We start from the raw sequence: 23,037 nt of genomic DNA on the forward strand, positions 1-23,037 counted from the left end.
TCTGTCTTACAGGCCCGGCGGAAGGAGGTTAAATCCCGCAGGGCCCTAGTCTCTTGTGACAGAGCATTCCACCAAGTCGGGGCCAGTACTGAGAAGGCCCTGGCCCTAGTTGAAACCAATCTAACCTCCTTGTGACTTGGGACCTCCAAAGTGTTGTCATTTGTGGACCTTAAGGTCCTCTGCGAGGGGTTGGCAAGAAGGGTGGATGCGTAAAACACTCTGGAATTGTAGCTTGGGGGGTGGGGGGGGGGTCTTCTGCCAACTCTCTCATGCCAACTTCTTTGCAGGAAGCCAGGACTTTTAAAAGTGGCCTGATCCAGCTTTGCAAGTGGCAGGGGTGTGGGGGTGTGTTGTCTCTTTCCTTTGTTTTTGGAATATTTCAATATAGAAGTTTTTATATGGGTTGAAACAAAATTTAAAAAAAATTCCTTCCAGTAGCACCTTAGAGACCAACTAAGTTTGTTATTGGTATGAGCGTCCGTGTGCATGCACACTTCTTCAGATACACCATGCATGCACAATTCATGCAAGTACGCAAAAGCTCATTCCAATAACAAACTTAGTTGGTCTCTAAGGTGCTACTGGAAGGATTTTTTATTTTTTATTTTGTTTCGACTACGGCAGACCAACACGGCGACCTACCTGTAACTTTATATGGGTTGTTATAATTTCTCGTATTTCTACGGCTGCATCTATTCCCCAGGGCGGGTTATAACCATTTTACAATTCCATATTAAAAAGAGTTAAAACCAAGGACAGTCACAGGAAATGGCTGGGTCATGAAAACACATTTCTCAGGTGCCCAAGGCTTCATTAAGGAGTGGAAGGTGAGCAATTGAGGGAAGGGAATTTCCCAACCAAGGATTCGCCACCAAGATGCCCTGAGATAATAATAATAATAATAATAATAATAATAATAATAATAATAATAATAATAATAAATTTATTATTTATACCCCGCCCATCTGGCTGGGTTTCCCCAGCCACTCTGGGCGGCTTCCAACCAAATATTAAAATACAATAATTCATCAAACATTAAAAGCTTCCCTAAACAGGGCTGCCTTCAGATGTCTTCTAAAAGTCTGGTAGTTGTTTATCTCTTTGACATCTGAAGGGAGGGTGTTCCACAGGGCGGGCGCCACTACCGAGAAGGCCCTCTGCCTGGTTCCCTGTAACTTGGCTTCTCGCAGTGAGGGGAACTGCCGGAAGGCCCTTGGAACTGGACCTCAATGTCCAGGCAGAATGATGGGGGTGGAGACGCTCCTTCAGATATACTGGGCCTTTGAGGCCGTTTAGGGCTTGAAAGGTCAGCACCAACACTTTGAATTGTGCTCGGAAATGTCCTGGGAGCCAATGTAGGTCTTTCAAGACCGGTGTTATGTGGTCTTGGCGGCCGCTCCCAGTCACCAGTCTAGCTGCCGCATTCTAGATTAGTTGTAATTTCTGGGTCACCTTCAAAGGTAGCCCCATGTAGAGTGCATTGCAGTAGTCCAAGCGGGAGATAACCAGAGCATGCACCACTCTGGCCAGACAATTCGCGGTCAGGGAGGGTCTCAGCCTACGTACCAGATGGAGCTGGTAAACAGCTGCCCTGGACACAGAATGCCCTGCGCCTCCATGGACAGCTGTGAGTCCAAAATGACTCCCAGGCTGCGCACCTGGTCCTTCAGGGGCACAGTTACCCAGAGATCATCGACCAGTGCGACCAAGGTGTGAGAGGGATGGAAGGAGGCGGCCATTAGGAGTTCTTTTTACAATCCCACCACATATGAAAAAAAAATGTTCCTTCTGCCGTTTTACACTTCCGAAACATGCTTGCATTAGCTTTGTACATTTTGGGCAACTTATTTGGTGTTAAATACCATCTACAAATCAGCTTCAGATAGTTTTCTCTTCAAGTGTAACAAGGAGCACATCTTCCACAACTTCTCTCATGAAGACACTTTTATATTACGTCCCACATCTCATTGCAGCTTTCACCATTTCATCCTTGGTTTCCCATTCCAGAAGTCTTTTATCCATCTTAGAAATCAGTCTTCTTATGACCCCCTTTCAAGAACAGAACTTTACTCGCTCTGGGTTGTGCGATTTCGGGTTGCGCACGGCACCAAACCCGGAAGTACAGGAACGGCTTACTTCCGGGTTTCGGCACTTGTGCAAGTGCAGAAGCGCTAAATCGCACTTTGTGCATGCACAGAAGCACCGAATCGTGGCCTGCGCGTGTGTAAATGCAACGCTGTGGGCTGTGGACACTGCGGGTCGCAAACGTGCTTTCCGCACGGATCATGTTCGCAACCCACTGTAGTCTAGTGATGCTTCATAATACAGTCTTTAATTTGACCGTGCCAATCCACCTTTCTTTAATATCTGTTAATATTTTATACTTAATTCTGGGCTTCTTCCCCGCCAGGTAAACTTTGAGAGCTCCTTTGTTTGAACTATCCTGCATAAATTACTGTCGGGTTTGTCTGGAATAAAAACAACATTTTAGGCAAAAGGTTCATCTTAATTGCATAAATTATTCCTTGCAGTGAGAGTTTAATTCTCCCCCATCTTTCAAAATCCTTTTTTACTTTGCTCCGTACTACAACATAATTACCATGAAATAAATTTGGTCACTTTCCTTCTGGCAGGGCTAGAGGCTTACTTTTCTTCCTTCCTTCTGTCGTTATTGTTTTTGTTTTAATTAAAAAAAGAGCTCAGAATCTGGGCTGTGGTCTGCTTCAGCCCTGGTTCCTAGGGAATGTTTTCTCCTCCTGACCGTGATTCAATTTTATAACAGAACAATGGATTTGTTTTGTCCGAATTGCTAGCACCTCCAATTTCAACAGACGGAACGTGGCAGAAGACTAAGGGGCTCCTTCTCATCTCTTGGAGACTTCCTAAGAGCAGAGATGGATGAGCAAGACTCAGCTGGCCCTGAAGCGGGCAGAAGCCAAGCCGTCCAAACTGAGAGCAGTGGGGGATTCTGGGAAAACTCCATGCAGAAGATCCTGGGTGAGGAGGACACTCTCTGCTCAGATGTGCAGAGCCAGAAGGTCAGGAAGTTCTGCTGCCAGGAGGCTGAAGGACCCCGAGAAGTTTGCCGCCAGTTCCACCAACTAGACCATCAGTGGCTGAATCCAGAAAAGCACACGAAAGCTGAGATGGTGGACCTGGTGATCTTGGAGCAGTTCCTGGCTGTCCTTCCCCCAGAGATGGAGAGCTGGGTGAGGGAATGTGGAGCAGAGACCACTTCCCAGGCGGTGGCCCTGGCCGAAGGTTTCCTCTTGAGTCAGGCAGAGGAGAGGAAGCAGGCAGAGCAGCAGGTGAGAGAGACTTTCCTCTGGAAACTCCCAAGGGCTCTGAACAAGAGCAAGAGTATCCCAAAACGTCGTACTAATGTCCCATCCCTTTATGGGTCGGATCCAAGGAATGAGATCTGATACCCCTAAAGTGTTTGCCTCTACCATTGCTTTTCTAATCCCCGTTCCCATTTTGTTTTGAATCTTTGTTGCTCTTTCAGGTTCAGGATCTGTTGACAGAAATGGGCCCCGATTCCTCTGAGGCAGAGAGGACTCCGTTGGACACCGGAGAGTGGCCGCTGGGTAAGGAAGAAGGAGCTTTTTCTTTGTGTGGTCACATTTTGTTGATTTTTAAACTAATCCGCGGGTTCTTTTCATCCTTTTCGCAGGGGTGGGGTGGAGACATTTAGGGCCAAGAGCTCAGAGGTTTATTTTTACACGACAAAATGTGAAATGGGTACAAATGCCAAGATGCCCTCTGTAGGTGGCACTTTTTCTAAGGCACTTAAGAGATGCTCTGCTTCACCCCCCAAGAGAAGCGTGGAGTCATGGCTTCTCACTTGCCTCTCTCTCGCAGGTGAGGGAACGATGTTGGTAAGACCTCTTCTTCCGTCTTTTCATGGTGGCGAAGGGGAAGCAGCAGAACCAGATCAGGTAATAATAATAATATTTTTTTTTTTTTATACCCCGCCCTCCCCGGCCAGAGCTGGGCTCAGGGTGGCTAACACCAATAAAATCACAGTAAAAACATAATGGGGAAAGATGGGGGGGAGGGGAGAAAACCCCAATTTAAAATACGGGTTAAAATGCAATTTAAAATGCAGCCTCCTTTTAAAGTAGCTGATAAATCAAGACCATAAGGGGAGGGAAACAGAAGGGTCAGAGTGAGTCCAAGCCAAAGTCCAGGCGGAACAGCTCCATCTTGCAGGCCCTGCGGAAAGATGTCAAGTCCCGCAGGGCCCTGGTCACTTGGGACACAGCGTTCCACCACATTGGGGCCAGTGCTGAAAAGGCCCTGGCCCTAGTTGAGACCAGTCTAACCTCCTTGAGGCTCAGGACATCCAAAGTGTTGTTATTTGTTAAGGTCCTCCGTGGGGCATACCAGGAGAGGCGGTCCCGTAGGTAGTAGGGGGAAGGAGACTGAGGGGCGTCAGGATGCTGTCAGTGGCTCCTGGCTGGTTGCTCAAGAAAGAATAAAGACAAGGGAAAGTTTCTTACAGTCCTTACGGAGAGAGGCTATAGAACCCAGCCTCTTGGATAATAAAAGTAACACAGCATTCTAAAATCAATATTCAAAAATCAATTCAAAATCAAATTCATGGCAACCACTGGTCCAGAGTTCTATGAGGATCACCAAAGGAGAGGGTGAGACTGTGCCTTGGCCAAAGGCCTGGTGGAACAGCTCTGGTGGAACAGTCCCGTAGGGCCCTAGTCTCTTGTGACAGAGCGTTCCACCAGATCGGGGCCACAGCCGAAAAGGCCCTGGCTCTGGTTGAGGCCAGCCTAACCTCCCTGTGGCCCGGGACCTCCAAGATGTTTTTGTTTGAAGACCGTAAGGTCCCCCATGGGACATACCAGGAGAGGCGGTCCTGTAGGTACGTGGGTCCTAGGCCGTATAGGCCTTAAAGGTTAAAACCAGCGCCTTAAACCTGATCCTGTACTCCACCGGGAGCCAGTGCAGCTGGTATAGCACCGGGTGAATGTGATCCCGCAGCGAAGACCCCGTAAGGGGGGAAATGCCATTGTCAGGCTGGCAGGAGTTGACCAGCAAGAATTATGGACAAACTCCTCCTCCAGCCTCTGTCTCTCAGCTTCACAGTCAAGGGAGAACCAAGAAAAATAACCAACCAGCCCCCAGCTGCCAGTTGCCAACTGTCCAATCCTTACCCTAATACAGTGGCACCTCGGGTTACAGACGTTTCAGGTTACAGACTCTGCTAACCCAGAAATATTACCTCGGGTTAAGAACTTTGCTTCAAGATGAGAACAGAAACTGTGGCATGGCAGCGCAGCAGCAGCGGGAGGCCCCATTAGCTAAAGTGGTGCTTCAGGTTAAAAACAGTTTCAGGTTAAGAAAGGACCTCCACTGTGAGGAAATTAAGAAATTTTGGATAGTAGTACATGAAGAACTAAAGAAGATGTTGAAAATACCAATAACAAAGAAACCAGAGACATATCTCCTTGGATTGAGAGATGAAGAGTGATAGATGAAGAGATACCTTGGGGGGGGGGGGGGAGAGAATTTTTCTATATGCAAGTACAGCTGCTAGAATAGTGATTGCTGCTAGGTGGAAGTCACAAACTATACCCACAAAGGAGGAATGGATTTGTAAACTAAATGAATATTTAATTTGGGCAAATTTAACTGCTATAATAAGAAATCAGTCGAACAAAAATTTAAAAAGGAGTGGAAATGTTTTGATGAATATATGGCAAAATATTGCTCAAAAAAAGATACGCTAATATTCCTAGATTAAAATGTGAAGTACTGGATGGAAGAAAAATTAGTAATGAAAGATAATAATAATATATAGATGATTTGAGAAGATTGTAGAATGCAAAGATTATTGTAAATTGTATAATGTGGAGGAAATCAATTAGGGGCGGAGGGAAGTGGGAGGAAGGAGAAAAGGAAAAAATGTTGGATTGAAGAAATAGAAATGTAAATGTATGGGGAAGAAATGGTCTTGGCTTTGGTACATCTGTATTGTAATGCAATATGTGAAAACCAATAAATAAATATTAAAAAAGGAATGGACCTCCAGAACGAATTGAGTTCTTAACCAGAGGTACCGATTCTCTGCAAAATGCCTTCCCAGTGACATTACATTAGGAATACTAACACGAGGCAGTTGACAAACCATAGAAAACAGCGGCCACGATTCACCTAACCAGCCCCATCAGTTGCACAGCGGGGCTTTCTGCACTCTCCTCCCCCTCCCTGGGCTCTCATGTGCTCCTTGCAGTTGGCTTTAGGGCAGTGTTTCCCAACCTTTTTTGGGCAAAGGCACACTTGTTTCATGAAAAAAATCTCGAGGCACACCACCATTACAGCCCCGTGACGTCAGCGCGCAGCGTCACGCCGGGAGGGACATGAATTGCTAGCAAATTACATAATCACCTCCTTGAGGGCTGGCTCATCTTCTCCGAAGGCAGAACCCCATTAATTAACAGCACAGACTCACACCATAGCCAAGACGAGGGGGGAAAACCTCAGTCATGCACAGTCATGCACATGTGGGGGCTAAATGAGGACGAAGACCGGGCAGAGAGCAGGGTTCAAATCACCCCACCTGGCCAGGACAATCCCTGGGTGCTCCCTTGGGCCACTCGCCTGACCCACCTCGCAGGGCTGTTGTTGCGAGGATAACACGGGGAGAACCACGCGCGCCTCCGGGAGCTCCTTGGAGGAGAAAGCGGGCGATGAATGCAATGCACGAAATATATGAGAGGCGACCAGGTTTTGCAGGTGAGGGGCCCCCGCCAGCCTCCGCTTCCAACACCCGGCGCAACGACGCCGAAGTTTCCCCCCAGGCTCGGCTCGGGGAGCAGCGCTGCTCCCCCCCGGCTCCCCTTCGCCCTCCCGGCTCTCTCTGCCGCCCACTGGGGACCCCCCTCACCTGCCAAGTCCGGAGCGCCAGTGGAAGTTGCATACATGCATGCAGGGTGCCGCGTTGCCATTGCATTGCACTGCACTCCATGCAACGCCTGCACGCATGCATTGCCTTGCACGCCCGCCAAGGGGTCTCCCCGCGGTCCGATGCGTCCCCTCCGGCGCGGATGCAGCATTGCAAAAATAAAAAACCCCCAACGCAGCCCTACCTGGGGGGCAGCCTCCGCCTCCGCCGCTCCGCCTCCGTGGGGATTCCCGGGCTCCATCCTGCCGCCCGATCTCCGCGGTCTGCGCGGAAGAGCCCCTGCCCGCCCGACCGCCGCCGCAGCGCTCATTCCATGGCCGGGAGAAGAGCGCTTCAAACAAAACGCCCGGCCTGCCAGGCCACGCTGGGGAACGTAGTTCGTGCACCCCACGCGGGCGCGGAGCCCAAGGGCGAGGGGACTACGGATCCCGGCAGCCCCCGCGCCGGGGACGGAGGGGGAGAGGCCGGGTGCAGGGATGGAGGGACGGGTGGGCGAGCGAGTGAGTGAGTGGCAGCCGCCAAGCCTTGGCCGAGAGCCAGGAAGGGCCTCCCCGGAGGAGGAGGAGGAGGAGGGAGGCGCAGAGCGGGAGGGAGGGAACCCCAGGGGTCATCTAGTGACGGCGCCCCAATCGAAAATTTGACTTTAAAAAAAAAATCTTGAATTTTTTAATTTTTCCCGCGGCACACCAGGCAACATCTCGCGGCACACTAGTGTGCCGCGGAACAGTGGTTGGGAAACACTGGCTTTAGGGCATCATGTGGTGCACCGGGAGAGTAGAGAAGGGATCTTTCCGTCTCCCAAACGGGAACGCTTGAGCAGACAGAATGATTTGAAGAAGAACACCGTGTGGAGTTCCACCCATTTGCCCAAAGATTAAGACCCATCCTTAAAAGGAAGAGAAGACATCACCTTAAACTCCCGTAATTGAAGCGTACAGCAGTACAATCCCATCAAAACAAGAGAGCAATTAACAGGCAAGAAAACAATGTCTAGCCGATCATCCTTACACTGCCTAATAGAAGACCTTTTTTCTTTTTCTTTCAGGGTCCGGTGAGCTTTGAAGATGTCGCTGTCCACTTCACAGACGAGGAATGGGAGTTGCTGGACCCTGACCAGAGAGCTCTGCATACGGAGGTCATGGACGAGAATCGTGACATCCTGGACTCTCTCCGTAAGGCTTCCTGCTGGATCATAATATCTGTTTTGAAATTCCATGTGTATCTCTATGTGATGAACCACCAATATTTTGATGGAGCTGAACAAGCACCTGGGATTCTGACATCCCCACCGTGAACCCTGATGGAGGGATTTACTCTGTGAATATTCTTCCTCCATTATCATCATCATTTTATTTGTATGCTGCCTTTCCACAGTTAAAACAAAGCTCAAGGCGGCTTACAATATGAAAAGATTTGCATAATTACAAATATATCAAAGTAGTCATGTTGTTGTTGTTTAGTTGTTTAGTCGTGTCCGCCTCTTCGTGACCCCCTGGACCAGAGCACGCCAGGCCCTCCTGTCTTCCACTGCCTCCCGCAGTTTGGTCAGACTCATGTTTGTAGCTTCAAGAACACTGTCCCACCATCTCGTCCTCTGTTGTCCCCTTCTCCTTGTGCCCTCCATCTTTCCCAACATCAGGGTCTTTTCCAGGGAGTCTTCTCTTCTCATGAGGTGGCCAAAGTCTTGGAGCCTCAGCTTCAGGATCTGTCCTTCCAGTGAGCACTCAGGGCTGATTTCCCTCAGAATGGAGAGGTTGGATCTTCTTGCAGTCCATGGGACTCTCTCAAGAGTCTCCTCCAGCACCAGAATTCAAAAGCATCAATTCTTTGGCTATCAGCCTTCTTTATGGTCCAGCTCTCACTTCCATACATCACTACTGGGAAAACCATGGCTTTAACTACAGTATATGGACCTTTGTTGGCAAGGTGATGTCTCTACTTTTTAAGATGCTGTCTAGGTTTGTCATTGCTTTTCTCCTTCTTCTTGGGAGAAAAGCAATGACAAACCTAGACAAAGTAGTCATAGAAATAAATAAAACACATGAAAAACTACACAATGAAACTGAACAATTTAAACATAAAAAGAAAGCAAATTTTCCCCAAAATACCCCAGTCCTTGCTGAGCAGCAGTTTTTATGAGGCCAGGAAGTTTTGGCTTTTAAAATAATGACCAGGGGGTCTGAACTAACCTGCTGGATCATAACATCAGTTTTGAAATTCAACCCAGATCTCAAGATGATGAACCTCCACTGTTTGGATGGCACAGAGCACGACAGCGCCACCTACAGCATCGGGGGTTCTAATACACTCAGCGCTCACCTTGAATGGAGGGCTGTTGACATTTTAATAACGTTGTTGTTTAGTCGTTTAGTTGTGTCCGACTCTTTGTGACCCCCTGGACCAGAGCACGCCAGGCACTCCTGTCTTCCACTGCCTCCCGCAGTTTGGTCAGGCTCATGTTTGTAGCTTCGAGAACACTGTCCCACCATCTCGTCCTCTGTCGTCCCCTTCTCCTTGTGCCCCCCATCTTTCCCAACATCAGGGTCTTTTCCAGGGAGTCTTCTCTTCTCATGAGGTGGCCAAAGTATTGGAGTCTCAGCTTCACTATCTGTCCTTCCAGTGAGCACTCAGGGCTGATCTCCTTCAGAATGGAGAGTTTTGATCTTCTTGCAGTCCATGGGACTCTCAAGAGGCTCCTCCAGCAGCAGAATTCAAAAGCATCACTTCTTCGGCGATCAGCCTTCTTTATGGTCCAGCTCTAATAATAATAATTATAATAACAACAACAACAACAAAACAACAATAATAATAATAATAATAAAAATAAAATTATACCCTTCCCATCTGGCTGGGCTTCCCCAGCCACTCCTGGCAGCTTCCAACAAAATATTAAAATACAGTAATGCATCAAACATTAAAAGCTTCCCTAAACAGGGCTGCCTTCAGATGTCTTCTAAAAGTCTGGTTGTTGTTGTTGCTCTTGACATTTTCTCTTCTCCAGTTATGCCTCTTCAAACAAAGATGAGGCTGGTCTGAAGTGCCCGGGACTTTTAAAATGTAGATTTCAGCCTCATTAGGGAAGTTGAAGTAATTTCTCTCAGGTTTTTTGTTTTGGCTTCTGTTAAGTTTTGGTTGACCAGAGAGATAACTGACCATGGACTGGATTCCATGGTTGGGCCAGACAAAACCTCTCCCGGAAGAGAGCCGGGCCTTTGGAATCTCAGGTTCCCATAGATATATATATATATATCAGTTAATACCAGTTAAGAAAGGCAGTGAAAACTATAGTAAGGCCCCACATCTAGAATTGGGGGCTCAATTTCTTCCTGAGGACCTAATTAGTTTCTCTCTTTGTTTTTGTTTTAAATTTTTCTTGAGTTTTGCTTTACACACATCCACAGAAAGATTCCATCCACAGTTCAAATTAAATCTAAAAATAAACAAATACACAAAAATACATAATAACTAAATATCTTTGCCTCCACCAATTACCCATGATTATTATTCTGAGTGATCAAACCTTGTCTTTTGAGTTGACTTCTGCCCACCACCTCAATTTGAGTCATTCTTTTATTTCCTTAACTGCCTTCTTTAGATGGTCTTCATTTCTTGGTATTAACTTATTTAATTATAGTAATTGTTTTGTCTTTGGCAAAAACTAATCAAAGCATAATAAAGACTTTATTTGAGAACAATGTTTTTCTAGGTAATTTTTATAGACTGCCATTCCTTACTGAACTTTTGGCTTGTTCGGTAACTAATTCTTTCTGTCATTTTAGCCAGCTCAATATATTCAAATAACTTTATTTGCTGCTCTTCCTTTGTTGGAATCTCTTCCCCCTCCCGTTTTCTGGCTATGAGTATTCTTGCCACTGTAGTGGCATATAAAAATATCCTTCTTTTATCGCTTGGGATATCTGATGATAGTAAACCCAAGAGAAATGCTTCGGGCTTTTTGACAAAAGTTTGTTTGAACATTCTTCATAAATACTATCCCCAAAGTTCCTAATTTTCTTACATCCCCACCACATTTGTAACATTGTTCCTTCTGTCTGCTTACACCTCCAACATTTATTAGAATTTGTTTTGTACAACTTTGCTAGTTTACCAGGTATTAAATACCATCTGTAAAACATCTTCATAATATTTTCTCTTAGTGTGTAGCACGCTGTGAATTTTAAATCTCTGATCCACAATTTTCCCCATGCGTCCATCTGTATTGTATGCCCAAAATCTTTTGCCCATTTAATCATGACTTCCTTTAGCTCTTCGTCTTTTACTTCCCAATCAAGTAGTATAATCTATACATTTTAGATAATACGGTTGCTTCTATTTTGTATTAATTCTTTTTCTAGCTTTGAATTTTCTGCTGTGAATCCATTTTTCTTATCTACCGGTAATTTTAAAGTTTCATTCAATTGATAATATTGCAGCAAGTCTGTCACATAATGCCTACTTTCTTCAAATTTATTTAACTTCAATTGATTTCCCTCCTCTTCCAATAATTATTAAAGGTTGCCCAATTCTTTTCCATATGTTTTTCTTTACCGAAACGGCTTCTAACGATGAAAGCCACCAGGGGTTTTTCTGTTCCAATAGGCCTTTGTAGTTATCCCATACTGTGTATAGTGCTTTCCTTATTATACGGTTCAGAAAACCCCAGTGAACCTTCACCTTTCCGTAACATAAATAGGCGTGTTACCCAAATCTGTTGTCCAATCCTTCCCAATCCAATAATTCCATAATTTGCAAAATTAACCATTCTTTTAACCAGCATAGACATGATTCCTCATAATAAATCTTCAAATCTGGCAGGGCAAAACCTCCTGTTTCTTTAATATCTATAAGTAACTTGTTTTATTCTGGGCCTTATGTCCTGCCAGATGAAGGTTGATAAGTGTCTCTTCCATTCTTTGAAGCATCCTGCCTCGCCTATCACTGGGATTGCCTAAAATAGGAACAACATTTTGGGCAGCACATTCATTTTAATTGTGGAGATTCTCCCCCAAAAAGAGAGATTCAGTCTTTTCCATATTAATAATTTTGTTTATCTCTTTCCAAGTCTTATGTAATTATCATTGTATAAATTTATGTTTTTCACAGTGATCCAAATTTCTAAATATTTATTCCCCCCCCCACACACAATTGATAGACTAGATGATGACTGCAGTTGTAATTTGTCTTGCGCCTCCGTATTTTTAGCCAACAATTTAGTTTTGTCTGTATTCAATTTAAATCCTGCTACCTGGTCGAATCTGTGGATTCTTTCTAGAATTTTTGGTAAACTTTCAAATGGGTCTCCTGTTGTTTTTACTAAATCATTTGCATAGGCTTTTAATTTAAAGGCTTTATTTCTTACTCTTATTCCTTTTATCTCTGAATTTTCTCTAATTGTCATTGCCAATATTTGCAGAACTATGATAAATAGCAGTGGGGTTAATGGGCAACCGTGTCTGGTTCCCTTCTTTATATTGAAGCGGTCAGATTTATTATCAATTTTGCTGTCTGATTTTGATAAATTACCTCTGTGCTTCTCCTAATCCCATCACCTTTATGGTTTTTTTCGTAAATTTCCAAGATATATTGTCAAAAGCTTTCTCCGCATCGACAAGCATCAAGGTTGCCTGCTAGTCTGGTGTCATTTCTAAGTACTCCAATATATCAATGCTTCTTGCCATGCTTCTGGTCCTTTCCCTTCTTTTAAGATCTTGTTCTTAACTGCTTTTAACGGTATTGCAAGTGAATCTTCTAATTTTTTTGTAATAGCATGCCGGCAGTCCATCTGGTCCGGGAGACTTTCCTGGTTTCGCCTTCCTTGTCACTTGATGGATTTCCAACATTGTTATCAGAGAATTTAAACATTCAATTTTGTCACTTAAAATCCTAGGAAATTTACTTTTTAAAAAATATTTTTCTATTTTATCACTGTCTTTTTCTGTTTGATACATTTTTTTGAAATAACTTTACTTTTTAATTTATTGCTTCTGGGTCATCAATGTTGTTGTTTAGTCATAGAATCATAGAATCATAGAGTTGGAAGAGACCACAAGGGCCATCGAGTCCAACCCCCTGCCAAGCAGGAAACACCATCAGAGCACTCCTGACATATGGTTGTCAAGCCTCTGCTTAAAGACCTCCAAAGAAGGAGACTCCACCACACTCCTTGGCAGCAAATTCCACTGTCGAACAGCTCTTACTGTCAGGAAGTTCTTCCTAATGTTTAGGTGGAATCTTCTTTCTTGTAGTTTGGATCCATTGCTCCGTGTCCGCTTCTCTGGAGCAGCAGAAAACAACCTTTCTCCCTCCTCTATGTGACATCCTTTTATATATTTGAACATGGCTATCATATCACCCCTTAACCTCCTCTTCTCCAGGCTAAACATGCCCAGCTCCCTTAGCCGTTCCTCATAAGGCATCGTTTCCAGGCCTTTGACCATTTTGGTTGCCCTCCTCTGGACACGTTCCAGTTTGTCAGTGTCCTTCTTGAATTGTGGTGCCCAGAACTGGACACAGTACTCCAGGTGAGGTCTGACCAGAGCACAATACAGTGGCACTATTACTTCCCTTGATCTAGATGCTATACTCCTATTGATGCAGCCCAGAATTGCATTGGCTTTTTTAGCTGCCGCATCACACTGTTGGCTCATGACAACTAGTCGTCTAGTCGTGTCCGCCTCTTCGTGACCCCCTGGACCAGAGCACGCCAGGCCCTCCTGTCTTCCACTGCCTCCCGCAGTTTGGTCAAACTCATGCTGGTAGCTTCCAGAACACTGTCCCACCATCTCGTCCTCTGTCGTCCCCTTCTCCTTGCGCCCTCCATCTTTCCCAACATCAGGGTCTTTTCCAGGGAGTCTTCTCTGGAATGACTCTTCTTCATCATCATCAATAACCTTCCCTTTTTCTTCCAGTTTCTCTATAATCCATTCTTTTTGTTTCTTTTGTAGTAACCAAGCAAGCAGTCTTCCTGGTTTATTGGTGAATTACAAGTTTTTTCTGTTTTAATTATTTAATCTTTTGTTCAGTTTCTTGATTTATGAGTATAGAAAGTTGTGTTTGTAGCATTTTGATATTTTGTTTCACCGTCTCATTTTTTTGTTTTTCAACAGTTCTTTCTCATTAGTGTATAAAAAAACTCCTCATTACTGCCTTTCCTGTATCCCACACTGTATTTATATCAATTTCTTCACTTAACATTTTCTACTAATTGAAAAATAGTTATTGGAAGTCTTTCTTATTTGGTTCTTTTTTCTCTAGTCATTTTATCTAACTCTAATGAGGGAATGCCATACAGATCTCCCCTTAATACAATTTTTAAAAATTACTATAATCTAGCATTTTCTCAAATAATCTAGGGTTTGCATATATTATCACTCCTCTTTTTTTCATCCCGTCTGATGAGATAAATGCTGAACCCAGTTTTTTATTTATTAAGATTCTTAAGTTTTCTGGCAATGTGTGTTTCTTGCAAACAAATAATGTCCCTTTCCACCCATTAATATGTTCACTATTTTGTTTCTCTTCATCTTATTGTTCAATCCATTTACAGTCCAAGAAATATATTTTACATTCATCATTTAACTGTAATTTATTTCAATACTTCTTTCAGTAAACAAATATACCAAAAAATGAATGTAAAGAGAAAATTCCGGACACATTCCTAAACAGTAAAACCTTAACCTTAGATTCTCTTCTCTAGTCCTCTTGATCACCTGTTGAGTCTACTCTTTCCTCCCCTTTGTCTGTTTGTTCTAGGTGGCGATGAATTGGAAAGGGAGATTGAAGAAATCTACACAGTGGATGAGCCATATACATACATGGAATGTGAAGAGAACTTCAGCCAGAGCTCCTATTCTGCTTCCCAGGACATAAATCCCATTGGATTTCTCTATCAATACAACGAATGCATAAATAGCTTCATTTGGCAGGATGGTCGCTCGTCACAGGACACAACGCACAAGGGGGAGAAACCATATCTGTGCTTGACGTGTGGGAAGAGCTTCAGTCGGAAGGACCACCTTGTTTCCCATGAAAAAATTCATACAGGGGTGAGACCCTATCAGTGCTTGGAATGTGGGAGGAGCTTCATTCGTAGTTCCGCTCTCACTTCCCATCAGAGAATTCATACAGGGGAGAAACCCTATCAGTGCTTGGAATGTGGGAAAAACTTCAGCTGGAAGGAAAGTCTCACTTCCCATCAAAGAATTCATACGGGCCACAAACCGTATCAGTGCTCGGAATGTGGAAAGAGCTTTCGCCAGAGGGGCGATCTCACTTCCCATCAGAGAATTCATACAGGGCAGAAACCATTTCACTGCCAAGAGTGCGGAAAGAGCTTCACACAGAGCACTAGTCTCATGCTCCATCAAAGAATTCATACAGGGGAGAAACCGTACCAGTGCTTGGAATGTGGAAAGAGCTTCAGTCGGAAGGACCAGCTCACTTCCCATGAGAGAATTCATACAGGGGAGAAGCCCTATCAGTGCTTGGACTGTGGAAAAAACTTCAGTCGGAGGGTGAATCTCACTTCCCATCAGAGAACTCACACAGGGCAGAAACCATTTCCCTGCTTGGAATGTGGAAAGAGCTTTAGTCAGAGGGTGAATCTCGCTTCCCATCAGAGAATTCATACAGGGCAGAAACCATTTCACTGCCAAGAGTGCGGAAAGAGCTTCACACAGAGCACTAGTCTCGTGCTCCATCAAAGAATTCATACAGGGGAGAAACCGTACCAGTGCTTGGAATGTGGAAGATGCTTCCGTCAGAGCACCTGCCTCGCTTCCCATCAGAGAATTCATACAGGGGAGAAACCATTTCCATGTCAAGAGTGCGGAAAGAGCTTCTCACAGAGCACAGGTCTCATTCTCCATCAAATAACTCATACAGGAGAGAAACCATATGAGTGCTTGGAATGTGGGAAGAGTTTCACTCGGAACAACCAACTCACTGCCCATCAAAGAATTCATACAGGGGAGAAACCCTATCAATGCTTGGAATGTGGGAAGACCTTCCGTGATAGGAGCAATCTAACTACCCATGAAAGAATTCACAGCGGGGAGAAACCATTTCAATGCCAAATTTGTGGGAAGAGCTTCACACAGAGTACTGGTCTCATGCTGCATCAAAGAATTCATACAGGGCAGAAACCGTACCAGTGCTTGGAATGTGGAAAGAGCTTCAGTCAGAGCACACATCTTACTTCCCACCAGAGGATTCATACCGGGCAAAAACCATTTCAGTGCTTCGAATGTGGGAAGAGCTTCAGTCGGAAGGAAAGTCTCAGTTTCCATGAAGCAACTCACATGGGGAGCAACCAGTTAAATGCTAGTGATGTGGAAACAGCTTCAATTTCAGGAGAAGTCTCACTCTCCTTTTAAAAAATCATACTGGGGAAGGATACCAGTGCTTGAAACTTCTGCTAAGATGGAAAAAAACAGCAGAAAAACATGCTTGGCCTATCTCAAAAAAGGCCTCTCATGATAAGGACACCTCCCTCTTCTGGAGTACAATATCAGGCCTGCTGGAGAATGCTTGCAATCTTCCAGTATGTACTATCGGACCCAATGAAGGGATCCAATATCCTCATTCACTCTATCGTGGGCAGGATGATGACATCAACCAAATAACAGAATCTTTGGAAAACTTTCCATACTGGCCTCCAGTATCTATAATCGAGGTCAAGTACCTTACTTCACAGTCAAAAAATAATAAAGCACCCGGCATAGACTGTTTGGCCCCAGAACTGTTGAAATCTAAGATCGGCTGGTGGGCCTCCCTGCTGGCAGTAATATTCTCATTTATTGATTCATCCGGGTTATTTCCTGAAGTCTGGGCCACAGCTGCAGTCATCCCTTTATTCAAAAAGGGCCTTCCATCCAATCCGGCTAGTTATAGACCAATTCGTTTGCTACCTGTAATTAGCAAATTATATGCAAAGCATCGTTACAATAAGATAGTTAATTAGATGGAGCTATTTTTGCCGAAGAGCAAGCAGGAATTAGATAAGGCAGATCCGCTATAGACCATTGCTTAGTACTAGCCTATTTTATAGATAAGTATGTTAAGAAACCAGGTGGTGCGCTATATGCAGCTTTCATTGATCTGAAAGCTGCGTTCAATTCAATCTCTCGAGTAAGACTGGGATAAGTTGAACTCTTCAAGTATAGATAAAAGATTATTGTTATTGATTAAATGTCTGTATAAAAACGCTGTGCTGAAAGTGTGTTGCTCTACAAATGGACAGCTCACAGGATCCGTACCAGCCACAAAGGCAGTTAAGCTTTGTTTAATTTATATATAAATGATATTGTCCAGAGTTTAACATCTCCAGAAGATCATGCCTCTACATTGGCCACAAAAGCCATTTCTATATTATTATACAGAGATGATGCGGTACTTCTATCTAGAACAAGAGTAGGCCTAAAAAGATGGATGAGGGCATTCTCAGGATACTGCTAAAGAGAACAGCTGGCTGTGAATTGCAAGAAAACTAAAGTTTCAAGAAATGATAGGGCCCATAGATGGTATATTGATAAGTTAATCGAACAAGTTAAAGTCTTTAAATACCTCTGCCTTGTTTTTCAGTCAATAGGGTCATGGGGAGCACATCAGAAATGTGCAAAGGAAAAAGTGTCTCGAAGCGCCAGAATTCTGTAATGCTTTTTCCATACAAAAGGTGGCGATCACACACCATCAGCCCTTGAAGTGTTTAAAGCCAAACCCATAGCACAGTTATTATATGGGGCTCGGATTTATAGAAGCTGTTCAGTCTAAGTTTCTAAGGCAGTTTTTTCCCCTGTACAATCCTGTGTTCCAAATTCTTGAAGTAACCCGTTCTGGTACTTCCAGTTTTTGGCAGTCCGCAACCCAAAAAAAACGCAACCTGAAGCGTCTGTAACCCGAGGTATGACTGTACAGCCTTCAGCTATACTTGAGGATCTGTTTCAAAAAATTCCGCTGGGGAAATGGTGGTGTCCCTGTGGAGATGGCAGTATTGAATCAGTAGCTCATGCGCTTCTGGCTTGCATTCTTTGTAAAGGTTTGAGGAGTGAGGTTATTGCCCCTCTGTTATTGTCTATGACAAGTCACTCAACCATTGCTACTGGGTCCTTTCTTCTAGCAGAACAAGATAAAGGCCTAGGACCCTCGTTCCTACGGGACCACCTCTCCTAGTATGTCCCATGGAGGACCTTACAGTCTTCAAACAAAAACATCTTGGAGGTCCCGGGCCACAGAGAGGTTAGGCTGGCCTCAACTAGAGCCAGGGCTTTCTCGGCTGTGGCCCCGATCTGGTGGAACGCTCTGCCACAAGAGACTAGGGCCCTGCGGGACTTGACATCTTTCCGCAGGGCCTGCAAGATGGAGCTGTTCTGCGTGGCCTTTGGCCAGGGCACAGCCTGACTCCCTCCTCTGGCAATCTTCACAGAATTCTAGCCCAGTGGTTGCCATCAATTTGCTTTGAATTAATTTTATAATTAAATGATTTTAGAATGTTGTATTATTTTATTGTTGTTAGCCGCCCTGAGCCCGGCTTCGGCTGGGGAGGGCGGGATATAAATAAAAAATTATTATTATTATTATTATTATTACCAGGTGACAGCAAAAACTGCAAATTTTTTTAGCAGGGGCAATTAGAGCAAGATCTATTACAGTCATACCTTGGGATAAATATGCTTCAGGTTGAGCATTTTCAGGTTACGCTCCACGGCGACCCAGAAGTAACGGAACGCGTTACTTCTGGGTTTCGGCGCAGGCGCTCAAAATGACATCACACGCATGTGCGGAAGCGGCAAATCGCGACCCGCAGACGCGGGTTGTGTTCGCTTCAGGATGCGAACGGGGCTCCGGAACGAATCCTGTTCGCATCTAGAGGTACCATTGTATTTGATTATTGATGTAAACTTCCAGAATGTATTTTGTATAGTTAAGTTTTTACCCCTCTCTCCAGTCCAATGTGTTGTATTTTAGTGCTTGAAATGTGGGAGGGGCTTTATTAAAGGCACAGTAGTCAATGTGGGGGGGGGGGGCGTTTCAGTGCTTGGAATGTGAAAAGGAGGGAGACGCCTGTGGGCTTCAGTCAGAGGGTCAGTCTCACAGCCCATCAAGGAACTTGCAGAGGGGAGAAAGCTTTTTTCTTTCTTTTTTTAGACAAAGCTTTATATTCTCTCTTGAAAGTTCAGAAGTGCATAATTACAGGTGCACAAAGACACACACAAAAGAAAATACCCGTGTAGAAAACAAAACAGAATAACAAAAAAGTATAAATTCCAAAAAAAATAAAATGTTATTGTAGTTAAGTAGCCCTTAATATGGTTCTAGATAGCATTGAGCCATCGGAAGTCTACATTTATACACAACTTGTTCACGTGTAGCGAGTTTGTACATATCTTCAATCCAGTTGTGGAAGAGAGCTTCATTTTTATTTTTCCAGTTCATCTATACCTGTCCTTTTGCCATAGTATGAGTGCAGAGAGTTTGTTCGTATAGTCCCTTAATTAGAATCCATGTTTTGGGGATATAATTGAAAATGATGTTTTCCTCGGCAAGTCTAGGGTTATTCTTTACAGTTGTGTTGATCATCTCTTATTACCTTCTGCCAAATCTTTATCAATGTACGACATTGTTCAAACCTGTGTTGCAGAAAAGCATTATCTCTGTTGCACCTCCAGCACCTAGATGTCTTAGACGGTCCTTTCACAAATAAGTGCAATGGAGCCCAGTAAGTTCTAAATATTATTTTTTCTTTTATGTGCTTTACTTGAGGGCCCGAGATAACACAGTTTCCCATTATTTGGTCAAGATTGGCATATCCCACTCTGTATTTCATTTCTCCTTTATGAACTATGTATAAAACTGGTTTGCTATAATAAACATTTACACAAGGCAATAGAGGGTCTTCTTTTGTAACATAAATCAACTGATTTCATACCTCTGGGGTCTCTGAGGCTGTAAAAGCTGCTCATCTGTAAAGAGCCGTTCCCCACGTGCCTTCTCTGGAGATATTGTCATTGAGCAGTTAAAGGTTATTCATATTGGTCTCTTAACACGGAATATGCATAGAATTCGCCCTTCTCATCTTGTAGAGTGGCCTCCATATTGAGCTTTTTCTGAGCTTTCGCTTCCATTGGTGACAACCACCTTGGGGTTTTATTTTCAAGCAAGTCCTTATATCTTATCCAAACATTGAACAGTGCTTTTCTGACAATATGGTTTTTGAACGCTTTATGTGCTTTAACCTTGTCATACCACAGATATGCATGCCACCCAAATACATTGTTAAAACCTTCTAAATCCAGCACGTCAGTGTTTTCATATTGGTCTCTTAACACAGAATATGCATAGAATTCGCCCTTCTCATCTTGTAGAGTGGTGACCAACAGCAAAATGTCTGCCCCTTTTGTACCACCCAGAGACACTAGACAAGGCTGCCCACTTTCGCCTTTACTTTTAAATATCTCGTGGGAACCCCTAACGTTTATTGCCAGACAGAATAATGAAATCTTTGGTTTAAGTGACTCAAATACACATTGGTAACATTCACAGATGACATTGTTTTGTTTATCACAAAACCTCACATTACTCTTCAAATATTAAGGCCAAATCTAGATGTTCTTGGCAAATATCTCAGGATATACTGTAGGGACGTGGGTGGTGCTGTGGTCTAAACCACAGAGCCTAGGGCTTGCCGTTCAGAAGGTCGGTGTTTCGAATCCCCGCGACGGGCTGAGCTCCCGTTGCTCGGTCCCTGCTCCTGCCAACCTAGCAGTTCAAAAGCACATCAAATTGCAAGTAGATAAATAGGTACCACTCCGGCGGGAAGGTAAACGGCGTTTCCGTGTGCTGCTCTGGTTCGCCAAAAGCAGCTTTGTCATGCTGGCCACGTGACCCACAAAAACTGTCTGCGGACAAACGCCGGCTCCCTTGGTCTATAGAGCGAGATGAGTGCGCAACCCCAGAGTCCCTGACTGGACCTAACGGTCAGCGGTACCTTTACCTTTATACTATAAATTGGTCTAAATCAGAGTTGATGGTAATAGGAATTTAAGGGGGGGGGATTCAACTGTTCAAACAACACCAATTTCGTTATTCTATAGGCAACATTAAATATGTAGGCCCAGCAATCGGTGTTTCCTAATTTAATTTTCAGAGATCTGGAATAATCTGTGAGCAAGGATGGGCACAGAGCTCTTGTCTTTTGACAACCCAGCAGAGAAGTTGACATGGCCTCTCCCACCCACCGTAACCATGGCAACCTCCCCCCCCCCCACTTGGTAGTTTCCATGTCTTGGCTGTCGGCACCACCTTTGTCAGGCCCTCTGCGCTGGTAGCCCTAAACGTAATGCAGCTGCGCTTGGTGTCTCCCCTTAATACTCTGAATATTAGTGAATATTAGCGGAATTATCCCATTTGCTAAACTGAGAATTTGGGGGGATCTGCCCTTCCCCCATTCATAACAACACAAGGTATCCCCAATAGGCAACAGAAAATAACGCCCCCCAACCACACTGCCCTGCATTTTGCCAGAAAAAGGGGCACCCCTGGCCAGATCCAGTCTTCATTTGCACACATCAGACACAAGGAGGAAGATTAAGCTGGAGCTGACATTCAGAACAACACACCTTCCCCCAGGGGCAGAGTCTGACACCTTTCCCCAGGCCATGGGGACAGAGGACCAGATCTTGACCAGAGGAAACTTTTTGCCAGTATTTCACATATATTCCTAAAGCCTTTAGAGGTCAAAAGCAGCCCTTTGTCCTGGACCCACAGCCAGCGCAGTCAGGCCAGGATTGGTGGAATATCTTCAATAAGCCATATTCCCCCAGGGAGCAGCCTAGCCTCTGAATTCTGCAGCAGATGAAGTTTCTGCACCGCCTTTGGAGAGAAACCTCTGTGTTAGACATAGCAGTAGTCTAACCTAGAGGTTGCCAGAGCAGAGACTACAGAGGTCCACCTCTCCTTGCCCAGATAGGGGCACGTCAGCAAAGTCTAGGCAACACAATGACCATGTACATACGCAAAAAACAATATAGAATTCCTTCAAACCATAACAAGTACAAAATGAAATCTTTAGTCTCAAAGTCTCTGAAAATCTTTAATGGAAGCAAGGTACCAGACTTTGTACAATGAAAGACAAGCTGTGAAGCTTTGTGCATTCAGCAAATATGTTGTCCAACACTACAGTGATTCCGGATATTGACTCCCGTTTCGTAGAATTCTTTGTCAGCGTGGTGGGAGGATATAGAATAGCTTCATCAACCCATCTTATTTTGAATGAATGTATGCAAATGAAAATATCAAATGCTGTGGAACAGTGCTCGTAATAATGCAATCAGCCGAAGCCCATGGACCGCAAAGGATCCAGGACTGGCCCCAAGCCACTGACCAGCTTCTGCAAGGCAAGGCACGAACGGCTCCAGCAAATCTTGGCCTTGTGGAGAAGGAGAGCTGCGTGGCCTCAGATGCCTTACTCAGGGCTTGCTCACACTCACATGCACACTCCCTCCCACCCAGGCCGAAACTGCACAGGGCTCTGGGCGCAAGGAGAAAGGCTTGGGTGAGGAGCGCAGGATCCTTCTGGATCCCTCTCCCTCACAAGGTGGGTCAGATGTTTCGCCTCCCCTGACTTCTCTGCATCAGAATGGGGTTTATTGGATGCTCTCCTTTCTCCCAGACCCCTCCCCAAGGGGGCAAGCAGGATCTGGACCCAAATGATGAGCCGAGCTCCTGCAAACTCGCCCCCCCTCCCGGGTTGGCAGAGAAAAAGGGGGCAGGACCCTCTGCCCCCCAACTTGGGGGTTACCGCATGCAGCCCTGAGATTCTCCCTTCTCCCAATGCACCCACCCCATGGGGCGTGAGAGGGGAGGTTCCCAGTTAGGAGAGACCCAGGCAGCTCTGGCGCAGGAGAGGGGCAGCTGCGACTGGGGAGGGGGGGGTCTCTTGCTCTGGAGGACGGGGCCCCCTCTCCCTCCCCTCTCCTCTCTGCCTCCGGACCCAAGGCGACCTGAAAGACAACAATGAGGACATGGGGGAAGGGAGGTTTCTGCAGAGGGTGGGGGTCCCTCTGTCAGAGATGCTTGAACTGAGATTCCTGCCTGGCACGGGGTGGAATAGATGACCC

At 44.9% G+C, this 23,037-nt stretch overlaps 1 protein-coding gene and 1 long non-coding RNA gene across 5 annotated transcripts in view; one reads left to right on the forward strand and one right to left on the reverse strand.

Annotated features, from left to right (window-relative positions):
* LOC310702289 (uncharacterized protein) overlaps positions 1–19,805 on the forward strand; it is a 35,761-nt gene extending 15,956 nt beyond the window's left edge. The window contains exons 2-7 of one of the 4 annotated variants that reach the window (XR_014523439.1): positions 2,832–3,308; positions 3,506–3,587; positions 3,862–3,938; positions 7,968–8,094; positions 14,675–18,053; positions 18,512–19,805. Coding sequence is in view for 1 of the 4 variants with exons in the window: in XM_083493697.1 (XP_083349823.1) it covers positions 7,968–8,094; positions 14,675–16,296 (1,749 nt within the window). In the remaining 3 variants the exon portion in view is untranslated. Of the gene's footprint in view, positions 1–2,782; positions 3,309–3,505; positions 3,588–3,861; positions 3,939–7,967; positions 8,095–14,674; positions 18,054–18,511 lie in introns of those variants that run through there. The other 3 variants (XR_014523440.1, XR_014523441.1, XM_083493697.1) reach the window with 3 other exon arrangements.
* Positions 1–23,037, reverse strand: part of LOC310702310 — a 39,460-nt gene that overhangs the window by 1,986 nt on the left and 14,437 nt on the right. The gene's annotated exons all lie outside the window — the stretch shown is intronic.

Source organism: Podarcis liolepis (assembly GCF_965112155.1).
Source record: "Podarcis liolepis genome assembly, chromosome: 2".
Lineage (NCBI taxonomy): Eukaryota > Metazoa > Chordata > Lepidosauria > Squamata > Lacertidae > Podarcis > Podarcis liolepis.